The sequence below is a fragment of the Ochlerotatus camptorhynchus genome, unplaced genomic scaffold (genome assembly GCF_037179485.1).
Source record: "Ochlerotatus camptorhynchus isolate MF236.1 unplaced genomic scaffold, CSIRO-AGI_Acam_v1.1 ptg000316l, whole genome shotgun sequence".
NCBI lineage: Eukaryota > Metazoa > Arthropoda > Insecta > Diptera > Culicidae > Ochlerotatus > Ochlerotatus camptorhynchus.
This window is the reverse complement of record NW_027040804.1, coordinates 4,136,894-4,149,761: the sequence shown is the minus strand read 5'-3', so window position 1 is coordinate 4,149,761 and position 12,868 is coordinate 4,136,894. Positions and strand designations below refer to the sequence as shown.

At 40.8% G+C, this 12,868-nt stretch overlaps 1 protein-coding gene across 1 annotated transcript; it reads left to right on the top strand.

Annotated features, from left to right (window-relative positions):
• The first annotated feature begins 4,218 nt into the window (after positions 1-4,218).
• Cdk9 (Cyclin-dependent kinase 9) lies at positions 4,219-5,717 on the top strand. The gene is made up of 2 exons (XM_065229584.1): positions 4,219-4,480; positions 4,551-5,717. The coding sequence occupies exons 1-2, from the start codon at positions 4,311-4,313 to the stop codon at positions 5,581-5,583; spliced, it is 1,203 nt and encodes a 400-aa protein (XP_065085656.1). The 5' UTR covers positions 4,219-4,310; the 3' UTR covers positions 5,584-5,717.
• Positions 5,718-12,868: the final 7,151 nt, after the last annotated feature.

The following is a 12,868-nucleotide window of genomic DNA, read 5'->3' as shown; positions in this document are numbered from 1 at the left end:
ACATGAAATACTTAATTTTCATTTTTTATTACTTAATTACATAGTAGAACACCTTGTACTTCAAAACCAACGCAGTCAAAAAGGCTATTGCGTGCCCCTCGGGCACACGCTGATACACTGAAAAATTGAAATAGCAGGTTAGTCACCAAAGTTTTCGAGCCGCTCCGTCTGTCACTTCGTTTGTGCTTTAAGCCTGATCGTGAATCATTTATAAACATCTTTATCAAAATGTTGCTACTAATCGTTACACACAAACAACGAAAATTGTATTAATAAAAATAATACATTTTCATTTTAAAATTTTCCCAAAATTCTTAGTTTCAACAGCAAAAATATTCAAAATAAAAGTTGTATTTTTTAATTGAAAGTTTTTTTTTTTTACTTTTGACTCGTGATTTTAAAAGTACATATTTTTAAAACAAAAGTTGTACAACTGGTGGTGGCGGGGGGGGGACACCCCTCACCATCCCTCTCCGAAGGGGGAGTTTGGTAAAGAGAGATGAAAAAACCGATTTGTACCTTCCTTAAAAGTTGTCCTAGTTCGCTATTCTAATATCTATATACAATCTTCACACTGTCGTACTCTAACGGAACTATCAACTCTATGCTTTCATCTACTCCATCTATCGTATAAAAATTACCACTACAGTCTGTTATTTGAAATTAGCATCTTCAACTATTTTCATTGTTATTGTTATTGGATTTTAGATTCTTTTTTATATCAGATTATGAAATCTGCCAGGACGACATCACGCCAGTTTTCGGTATCAACCTTATAAAATTCCTGTCGGAGAAGGATCCAGCCCTACTACAAGCCTCGGAAAAACGAAAATTCAGCTTTGATTGGGAGAAGGACGAAAACCAGCTGCCCGTAGAATCCGTCACCAGTAGGTACTTTCTGAAAATGGAAAACAATACCAAGCTTGCCTTGTCAGTGTCAGGATTCTGTGTTCCTCGTATCAACCCTCACTTACCGGGATGTCTATCTGTGTCTCTTTGTGAATTTCGTTACATAATTGTTAATTAGTTGAAAAGGAAATGAAAATAAATACATTTTTGATCTGTTTTGCATAAATTATATATTATTTAGAATTTAAAATGAAAAAAAGATGATATTACAATGAAAATGCATGTTTTTAATTTCAAAATTTAGTTTTTTCTATTAAAAATGTTATTTATTGTTTCAAATATATCACATTTTCAAACCGAAACTTTGTTTTGAATTGAAAAGATGCCATTTTAATTCCACCACTCCCGAGACAGTAGTACAATTTATTTTGAAAGTTTTAACTTTTGAAAGTAGTGAGCGGTCAACTTTTGCTTTAACACTTGGCTGACTTTTGTTTTGAAAGACAACCGCTTTCTACCAAAAAGAACCAATGCAAACTTTTAATTCTACCAATGGTTTTATTAATTTTAGCAACGACTTTTCTTTGTGTGTACCTATGTAAAAATGTAAAACTGGATCATGATCGAGGGGGACGACTCTATCTACGATGCACAAAAGATTGTGTTTTGCTGTGGCTAGCTGCACGCACGCTGAATAGATACAAGGAAGATTTATGTCGATTTTGAAGATTTCCTGCAAAAAGATGAAGCACGATGCAAGTAGATGCGAGAAATGAAAGATGATTTTTCGAAGATTGATTCGCTAGTGTGAGATTTTTTGAGCATCTAGAATTGAGATTTAGATGTGTCACACCCCTCGATCATGATCAGCAATCCAATGCTTTACTGAAAAACAGCAAACTATATTTTTACCGAAAAAATCAGCTAACATAAACTAAAACCCAGTCAAAGAGCTGTCAAACTGTTAGCATCACAGTCGCAAGTACTTTTGCATTCGTACACCAGCGGTTAAACCGCAGCAGGAGGAAGAGGTATAAAAAAACTACAAACAAATAAAATTATATAGGTTAGGAAACTGGCTCGAACACTGGTTACACAGCAAAAAAAGTTGTTGAATATTACATCGAAACTGCTGCAACCAGGTCAATCCATTGGTTGTGTAATATCACATTGTACAATGTACATCGATTTTGCGAACAAAATTACATCCATTGATGTAATATTGTATATGCGTTTTGCTATTACATCATTATTTCATACATCAGCTTGAATTACGTTGATCGATATTACATTTTTTTTTGCTGTGTATGCTGCCAAATGTCAGAATTGGGTTCTTTAAGGGTATTGAGGTTAATGCATATTCGTAATCTGCATTGAAAATGGAACCCAAACCCAAAATTTCATCAATTTTGGTACACTGGAACTATTTTAAATAAGTACGATTACATTTGCAAAAATCACCTTATTAGCGCCCCTCGGTGTCAGTTTATATGGGAGCGAGCTGTCAGTTTGTCAGTTTAGTGTCAAACAGTGATGTTATTATTTTGCTTTAAATCTTGATTTAAAAATCGAGATGAAAGTGCGAGGGTTTGAAAAAAAATATCGCTGTGCTCAGAAAACGAAGGTCTTTCAGATGATATCTAAAAACCGATATATTTTTCAAAATTAAAGAAACCAATTTTGAATTGCTGAAAGATCAGTAAAGAAATATTGCTGATTTTCAGTAAAAGGTTGTCATTTTGACAGAAGTTGGAATAGCTGAAAAATTCAGCAGCATTATTTTGCTGAAACGTTTGCTGATCTTTCATCAAGTCTAAAATCAGCAAAATTTTGCTTCATTTCGATCACACAAATATCGAGTCAGCAACTGCTAACTACACTCAAAAGATATTCAAATCTAAATAGATTAAAGCTACGCCAAATCATAACTTTCCCGACCGACGCATAGATCCGTATAGAGAGAATACGAACTTAGCATAAAAATGGTTTATGCATGAGAAAGTATAAAAAGCGAGTATGCGAATGATGTATTAAAGGGATTTATCAGCGAAAATGTATTTTCGTTGGTTGTTGTTGTTGTTTCTTGTCAAATTCACTTTTTAAAATTGCATATATATGAACATCAACGAATAATGTGTTAATGAAATTTGATGATTACATAAGTTGATATTAAATCCTTAATCACTGTGCTTCGTTTTCCTCGACCTTCAACTGGAAACCGCTGGATTTTATGTTCCTGGAGAATGTTGATAAGTGATTGGATCTGCTGAGCAATTTGTAGACAATTCAAGACCAACAATTGAAATGGCCTTAACTCCATTTTGTAAACAAACCTTGTAAGGCCGTTTTCTCGTGAACCGAAGTCCGCAAAGGCAAACCAACATAATGAACAGGTAGGGGAAATTATCCTCTACCCGATTGTGGTTTAGGTTTGCGAATTAAGGTTTCGGTTTGCGAGAAAATGGCCTTACAAGGTTTGTTTACAAAATGGAGTTAAGGCCATTTCAATTGTTGGTCTTGAATTTTCAGCTAAGATTTAGTCAGCGAAAGAGCGAACATTGAATCATCAACGGCCCTCTAAATGAATCAATACCATTTCTGGAAAATTTGCGTTCTCTCCGACGGTCCATCGATATTCCTCAATTTTTTTCCAACTCGATCTCATTGTTGGTTTTCTTCGTCTAAAGCTAATAGGTCGTATGAATAAAAGTGTTTACTTTACTTTCCCCGTAAGAAAAGCACGGGAAAGTAAAGTAAACTCTTTTTATTCATACGGCCCAATATCTCGGCTTATATTTGTTTCTTGTTCCGACTGTTTACGACAACAAACTAGCAACTGATTTTTCACGCGTGAAGTGTTTACTAACAAACTATGATAACCTAGTATAGAAATTCAATCTTCTATAGATTACTTTTAAATCTAAGCGCTGTGTATAACGAATAAATATAAAAAAGGATTAAATTTTAATCTATTTCAGAAAAATAGTAATTTTGAATGTACTTCAAAATATCGATTAACCCTGATTGATTGATTCTAGATCGCCCAATTTTTGCTTTCCGAATTTTGACCGACTGGGCGCGAGCACAGTGCGTGAACTTAGCCCTTATTTTCTAATGTGACAGCAATCATCTGTCATCCGGTGAGCATCAAAATCAATACATCCTAGAAAACATGCTTGGCAATGCAAATTTATTATCTCTTTCACTCTCCCTCTGTTTTCAAGTGACAAAGACTTAACGTCACCCCCATTGTTAGTAAGAGCAGCGGGAGAATGAAAGAGATGAGCAATCAACATTGCCAAACGTGTTATCTATGACGTTGCATGAGCATCCCTCATCGAATAATAAAGGAACGGGGTTTTCCTGATCGAACGCGAATCATTTCCGTAGTTTTTCTCGTAAAGTTTGCCAGTTCTGAATCATTATTCTTTTCCGCCGTTGTCGTACTATTCACCGCCACCATGAGCTCGTCCGGACGCGAGGGACACTCTTCCGGGATGCAGATGTCCACCTCGAGTACAGTGCTCAGCATGGCGGAGAAGCAAAAGTACATCGAAGATTATGACTTTCCCTATTGCGACGAATCGAGCAAATACGAGAAGGTTGCGAAAATCGGACAGGGAACCTTCGGGTGCGTCAGAATCTGGGTTTGCTAGTGGACAATGGATTAATTTTTTTCGGTTCTTGTTTTTTTTTTTCAGCGAGGTATTCAAAGCTCGCGAGAAGAAATCCAACAAGAAGTTTGTCGCCATGAAGAAGGTTCTGATGGATAACGAGAAGGAAGGTTTTCCGATTACGGCCCTGCGGGAGATCCGGATCCTGCAGCTGCTGAAGCACGAGAACGTTGTTAATTTGATCGAGATCTGTCGTACGAAGGCAACGGCCAACAATCGGTATCGGTCAACGTTCTATTTGGTGTTTGATTTCTGCGAGCATGATCTGGCCGGGCTGCTGTCGAATATCAATGTCAAGTTCAGTCTGGGCGAGATCAAGAAGGTCATGCAGCAGCTGCTGAACGGCCTGTACTACATCCATAGCAATAAGATACTTCATCGCGATATGAAGGCTGCCAACGTACTGATTACGAAGAATGGCGTTCTCAAATTGGCCGATTTTGGTTTGGCTCGAGCGTTCAGCATCACTAAGAACGGACAAGCCAATCGGTATACAAACCGTGTCGTCACATTATGGTATCGTCCCCCGGAATTGCTGCTGGGCGATCGTAACTATGGACCTCCGGTGGATATGTGGGGCGCTGGCTGTATTATGGCGGAAATGTGGACCCGTTCGCCTATCATGCAGGGCGCAACGGAACAACAGCAGCTGATTTTCATTTCTCAGCTGTGTGGATCGTTCACACCGGACGTATGGCCGGGCGTTGAAAGCTTGGAGCTCTATCAGAAAATGGAACATCCGATGGGACACAAGCGGAAGGTACGCGACCGTCTTCGGCCATACGTGAAGGACACAAATGGGGTCGATCTGCTGGATAAGCTGCTTATCCTGGATCCGAAGGAGCGCATCGATGCCGATTCCGCTTTGAATCATGACTTCTTCTGGACTGATCCGATGCCGAGCGACCTGAGCAAGATGTTGTCTCAGCACACGCAGAGCATGTTCGAGTATCTGACGCCTCCGAGGCGGGCCTGCCAGATGCGGCAGTACCAGCAACAGATGGTCAACACAATGCAACAGCGCCCACAGGACAACAGCTATCAAGATCGCGTTTACTAGCCGTGCGACACCCGGGCCGCGGTTGCGTTGATGCGTTTTCGATAATTTACTTCATTAGCTTAACATTATTGGCTAGGATTAGTGAACTAGGCTTAATCGTATACCTTTTTTTTTTTTTGAAGGCAGTTTTTAGTTTATATTGAGACGAGCTACCTTTATATACATATACCATTCAAATAAATTGTTGGAAAAGTTGAAAGTACCATACCAATATGAACTGCATTAGAATCCGATTTCCAATTTGAGATTTGGGAGCCCGAATTCGGGAAAGGGTGTTTATTGTACGGTGCCACATGACTCTCTAGGATAGGCAAATTTAACCGTTTGATCTATTTAAACTTTGATTTTCAGTAGGTTCTTTTATGATATTAATGTTATTTGCTCATTGACATTGCGGCGAGTGACATTGATTGATATTGACACAACAAATTTTTCTATGTTTTGACAGATCAGATGGGTGTACACGAGGGGGGCGACTCTATCTAAGATGCAGGAATTTTTTGCTTTGTTGTTGTGAGATGCACTCGCGCTTAATAGATAGAAACACGATAGATTATGATTTTGAAGATTTCCTGCAAAAAGGTGGGGAGCGATACGAGGAGATGGGTTTAGATGCAAGAGATGAAAAAAGATTTATCGTAGATTGGTTCGCTAGTGTGAGATTTTTCGACCATTTAAAATCGAGATTTAGATGTGTCGCACCCCTCGGGTGTACATTTGAATCGGCTGTTATAGATTTTCGAGCGAAAGTTAGGCTTAAGTTTCATGTCGGTTTGTCGGTGATGCATTGGTCAGAGTCAGGAGAAATTGTGATTTAGTGTAACATTTACACTATTTAGATTTATTGTTGTTTTACATCAAAAGCCCCAATGATGTTAACCTTTTTTTTCCTTTGGTTTGTTTTTTCCGTCGATCTTGTTTTCCGTGCTGAGCACCAATGCTACCGACGTGCCAGGAAGGCAGCTCCCACACCTGGACCCTACCTATCGACCCATCAACTCATGAACCGGGGACCAACGGCTTTACTTCCCATCCGAAGGAAGGCGTGATCAGAGATGTTATGCCTCAGAACATCCCGGCGGCGCCGACTGGTATTGAACCCATGCCTGCTGGGGTGAGAGGTAATCACGCTTACCACTACACCACCGGCGCCGTTAATGATGTTAACCTTATCAACACTGAGGCAAAAGAACGTAAGAATTCCATAAGAACCACTTATGAATTTTAGCCACAAGGAATCGGTATGAATTTCATTGATTTGCCTTATGAAAAATAATATCGACAAAAAAAATAATGAAAGTGAGCGACTGAAACCGAACCATGGACTTTGAGATTACGAGTCCTGTGTCTGGACCACTCGTCTGTCAACGCTAATGAAATGACTAATGGCGTAGAAGAGCTACCTCATGTAAGACGAAAAATTTTCATAAGTCGTGCTTATGAAATTCATATGTGTCGTTCATAATTCGAGCCTTATGAAATTCTTAAGTCTATTTGCCTCAGTGAACTATAGTAAAAAGTTGGAAGGGTTGTATACTAGATACGACCTCAGGGTTGGCGTTGGATAACGTCTGTTATGTGTTGTACTTAATTGTGTATATTATATTTTAGGAATATTCCTTAATAACTCTTTTGCGAAAGTTTGGTGGCCCTGAAAAGGGCCGTTTTGTTGGGCTGAAATTGTTGACAATGATGGAACGGGCGACCTTGTTGGACGCTTATATAGTAGAACAGAAAATATCAGAGGTGTCAGATACTCGCATCTGATGTCTCGGTTGGAGAAAGTATAAGAATATAAAAAAATCAATCGATTTTCACCATCTTTAGACAATGGTTTACTTTTAACCATTTTTCAATAGTTTACAGAATGAAATCAATAGTTTTGAAACGTTCAGCAAATTGCTAGAAATATTTCCAATCGATTGATGCCATTATCTCGTAAATCTATCGAGAGACGGTTGAGTTATTATCGTTCAAAATCTTTTAATTTTTCGTAACGCATCAAAATGACTGTTTTCAATTTTGTACCCCCGTATGTTGCCGAAAGACGTTATCCAACGTCAAAAAAAATAACTTCAAGCATAGTCATAACATAAAAAAAAACATATATGGGAAATGGCTCTAATGTTGGCCTATGGATCTAATATTGGGCCCATCGCTAAAAATCTGCTATTCATCAATTTTATCTAGATGAACGCGTCATTGGGACGGTACTAATGGATATTTTTGGTCCCTATTGAAAATTTAGTCGTTTGCTGAATTTATGTATGGGCCCAAATTAGGGACATTTAGGCCAACATTACCTACATTTCCCCTATCTTATAGTCAGTTACTCCTGCCGGCGAAAAACAGAAGAAAACTTTCGACGAAGCGCATCACGGGAGAGATGAAAGTCGAAGACAGATGCAACTCTGTTGAATGTTCTCTGCAGTCCGCACAGTATGCTCTATAATTTGCGCGACGTAGAGGCAGTCTTAGCATAAGGTTATTACAAAGCGGTCGGGGTTGAACATTCAGGTCAATTTGCCTCAGGATAGCCTCGCAATCTGTCCCTCCTTGCAGGATATCGGCCACGGTTAGGGCTCTGCTTGTGTCTCTTCTAGTCCGGAGTTGTTCTAGGTCGATAAGTTGACAACGGCTTTCGTAACTGGGTAATCGATACGGATCATTCCAAGGCAATCTACGCAACGCAAAACGAAGAAAGCGACGTTGAACAGATTCTATTCTCTCGGCACCGTTGTTGTAGTTTGGGCTCCAAACCGCTGAACAATACTCAAGCGTCGATCGAACAAGCTGGGACACCGCGACTTTTCCGGTCGACTGGATGTAGGGCGTCTTGATAAAAGTCCCCAAGAAGGGGGATCCAACTGTATGCGATAACTGGCGAGGCACCATGTTACTGTGTATTGTTCTCAATGTTCTGTGTAAAGTTATCCTCAATGGACGCGACTCTCCGACGACAGCAGGCAGGATTCCGTGCTGGAAGATCCTGTGTGGACCATATTGTTACGCTCCGCATCATCTTGGAGCAGGTCAATGAGTTCCAAGAGTCCCTGTACTTGGTATTCATTGACTACGAAAAAGCTTTCGACCGACTAAACCACGAAAACTTGTGGGCGCTCTGAGACGCAAGGAAGTCCCTGATAAGATCGTCATCGAAGCGAAGTACGAGGCTTTCTCATGCAGTGTTGTACAACGGAGCTTTGTCTGACCCGATTCGGGTATTCGCGGGTGTGAGGCAAGGATGTATATTATCACCGCTACTGTTCCTCATCGTAATCGACGAGATTATGGTTGGAGCCGTTGACCGTGTACCGAACCGTGGGTTGCTGTGGCAGCCTATTTGCTATTACCATGGAGTATCTCAACGACTTCGATTTGGCAGATGATGTTGCGTTATTAGCACAACGGCGCTCTGACATGCTGAGTAAGCTCGACGATCATCAGCGTCAACAAGACCAAATCGTTGGATGTCAACACGGAAAACCGTTCCAATTTCACGGTAGCTGGGCAGGCAGTGGAGAAAGTCGAAAGCTTCCAATATCTTGGCAGCCAGATAGCGTCGGACGGCATTATAGAAGGCGATGGCTGCTTTTGCCAGTTTACGAAATGTATGGAGAGTGAATCAGATCAGTCGACGCACCAAAATCCGAATTTTTAACTCGAACGTGAAGTCTGTGCTGTTATCAGGGCTCTACATTTTCGAAGCTCTAAAATGAACTCGTGTATTGTTTCTCTCATACATACGTGTTCGACGCTTCATTTCTATAACGCCTAGCTAGACTCAGCAAGAAAAGGACGCTTAGAAGGAAAGGCTGGCTGTGGAACTTCTCGTCGTTGCTTTGCTCATCGCTTTCAACGTAACTAACGTCGATTTTCTAGTTAAACGAAACCTAATTATGGCTTTCAATCCCCTTTCACGAACACTCTATCACCGCTCTTTCAATTTGTTTAAAATGCGTTATGTCCCGTTTTCGTTAATTTTTTTTAGATAAATTTGTGGGTGGAAGATAAATTCAACATATAACGTTTAATCTTCAAGTGTTTTCACGTGAGAAATACTTTAAATATGTAATTTCATTTTCCGTCATATACGTCATGAAACCTCTGTTGATGTGTTTCATGAAAGAGAACACTATCAAAGTCGAGCGCTCTTTCGCTCATCCGTTTCACCGAAGCTTGAAAGGAAGACCAATGGAGCGACGGGAGAAAGAGAGACAAGCGATTGAACATTTGTTTGTGCACGCCGACTGAGGTTCTAGAATGCTGCGAAGCTGTTCGACTTTAACAGAAAAAGAAAGCCAGCAGTCTCTTCGTCACATCGATTTGGTCGATTGAAGCTGATATTGTGACGCCCTGGCTGTTATACACCATTGAAACATGGTGCGTATCAGCGGAGAACACTCAGAAGCTGCAGGTGTTTATCAACCGATGCCTGCGGTACATAATTCGTGCCTGGTGGGCCCACAATTGGATCTCAAATTCCGAGCTTCATCGTTTGTGCCATCAGAAGCCGATAGAGACAGAAATTCGTGAACGGAAGTGGAGGTGGGTCGGCTAAACACTACGACGGAGCGGAAACGAAATCTGCAAGCAAGCACTGGACTGGAATCCAGCCGGATATCGCAGTAGAGTCTAAACAGTGAAATTAAGAACGTTGACCGAAATTAGACTTGGGCACAGGTCAAGGCCAAAGCTAGTAATCGCCCAGGATTGAAATCTTTCACAAAGGCCCTTTGCACCCCTGGACGTGCGCAGGATTGTTAAGTAAGATCGAACAAGCGAACAATAGAGAGATTTTAGACAGTAGATATCAGTGAAGTTTTTAGCTATCCTAAAAATGAACCCTAAAGTTCTTGACGCCTTATCGACAACATATGCAATGTGTTGCTTGAATGAAAGCTGCGAATCCAAAATCACACCCAAGTCTTTAACCTGATTCACTCGTTCGATTGTCGAGCCAATCAGGTCATAGCTAAATAATATCGGTTGTTGTTTTCGTGAGAACGTAATAGCGGAGCATTTAGCTGGGTTCACTACAATTCTGTTTAAACTGCACCAACTAGCGAATACATTCAGCTGACGTTGAAGAAAAAGAGACAGTCAGCAGTCGAGTGGATTCGTAGGAAGATTTTGAGGTCATCTGCATATGATAACCGAGGAGCTTCGATGACCAGATGCACGTCGTTGAAGAACAGTATAAAAATTAAAGGTCCCATGTGGCTTCCCTGAGGTATACCTGATGTAGCGAAGAAGCTAGCTGATCTAACCAACTCAGAAGATTACCGCATACACCGAGCCTGCCAAGTTTAGCAATCGCAATAGCATGGTTCAACTTGTCGAATGCTGCGGATAGGTCTGAAAAGATAACGTCCGTTTGAACCCGATCCGACATGCTTTCGATTACGATGTGAGACACAGCAGATTGGTGGTTGTAGAGCGGCCGACAGTAAACCCATGTTGATCAGCACTCAAATACTGCTTGCAATGGGACAGCAAGATGGAAATATGTCACTGGAGAGAGACATTCGGAACAGGCGAAGAAGCGGAATTAACAAGCTAGCAATATGTCTCTTCAAAAATACAGATGGAACTCCATCAGGTTCAGGATTGAAGGAGGACTTGAGCAGAGTCGCGGCCTTAGAAATCATCTCAGCATTAACAGCAATTGCACCCAGCGTTTGATCATTTACTGGAACGTTCCTGGCAGCTAGCTTAATATGGTCGTCAGTTAATATCTTATTAGTGAATACACTGGCAAACTTGTCGGAAAAAAGGCGGTATATATCCTTAACGGTGGCAGCAACTTCTCCGTTGAATTTCATAGACGATGGGAGGCCGGATTTCCTGCGTTGCTCGTTCACGTAGTTCCAAAAGGATTTCGGGTGCAGCTTAAGTTTGCGCTGGATGCCTCGTTGGAAACTTGAAACGCATTCACGACTGACTCGCTGGTACATGTGATTCAGCCTCACATAATGTAGTTTCAGAGGAAGCGTACGATACTTCGTAAATCTTCTCAATGCTGCTCTCTTGATTGACTTCAACCTACGTAGCTCTCTCGTCTGCCAGGGAGGGTGAGACACTTTGCGGTGAGTTCTTTTCGGGACGTGTCTGTCAATGACATATGCCAAGACATGTGAAAGGGTTTGCGCTGCAGCCTCAACGTCATCTGGATCAAGGGTGTTCTCCCATACCATGCTAGACAATACATCTATGATGCTACGGTGGTCAGCTTTACGAAAGTCATAAGAAACCGTAGCAGGATATTCGTCGAAATCACGCACGAGTTTGTCCTCACCAGTGACAATTATAGGAGGGTGATGTGGAACCACAAACGAAGTGACAGACGGAGCGGCTCGAAAACTTTGGTGACTAACCTGCTATTGCAATTTTTCAGTGTACCACATGGCAACACCACTACTTCTGGATTGTACCACATGGCAACACTACTACCATAGAGGTAACTCTAAGACCACTGGGTCCCGAAGAAAATCATTATTATTTTTGGCTCACTCAGTACCAGAACAACGGTCCCAAGCAGTCCCAAGCTATTTCACTCACTCCTGCATGTTCTGCATGAATCCACACACCCCTGATGTTATCTGTCAAACTTTCATAGCGAATCAAAACAAACATAGTGTAGTAATAGAATTTCAACTAGAATAGGGTACGTTAATCGTTTGCTTGGGACCAATAGGCTACTAAAGTGGTGAGCCAATTTAAAATCGTTAGTTTCGTATTGATTGTTGCTACTACCAACAATCAATATGAAACTAACGATTTTAAATTGGCTCACCACTTTAGTAGCCTATTGGTCCCAAGCAAACGATTAACGTACCCTATTCTAGTTGAAATTCTATTACTACACTATGTTTGTTTTGATTCGCTATGAAAGTTTGACAGATAACATCAGGGGTGTGTGGATTCATGCAGAACATGCAGGGGTGAGTGAAATAGCTTGGGACTGCTTGGGACCGTTGTTCTGGTACTGAGTGAGCCAAAAATAATAATGATTTTCTTCGGGACCCAGTGGTCTTAGAGTTACCTCTATGGTTCTATCTCTATCACTCTACTCAAAACTGAAATGCATTAAAAAATGATAAAATGATACGCACTCTTTGCACACTGTCAAAGAATCATTGTACACGGCGAATGAGAACGACTCAAATTTGAGTTTAGTTCACTCATAATCGCCAAAAGTGCAGGAACTCAGCGATGAGTTAATTTGCCTCATGTTTTCCCAGGATTTTCCAGGGAAAAATTCCTGAATTTGAGAAAAGTAAAG

Bases quoted from the DNA above. Each gene is read 5' to 3' on its own strand.
- Cdk9 (XM_065229584.1), top strand. From the start codon at position 4,311: ATGAGCTCGTCCGGACGCGAGGGACACTCTTCCGGGATGCAGATGTCC. The intron at 4,481-4,550 runs GTGCGTCAGAAT...TTTTTTTTTCAG, and splicing joins ATCGGACAGGGAACCTTCGG to CGAGGTATTCAAAGCTCGCG.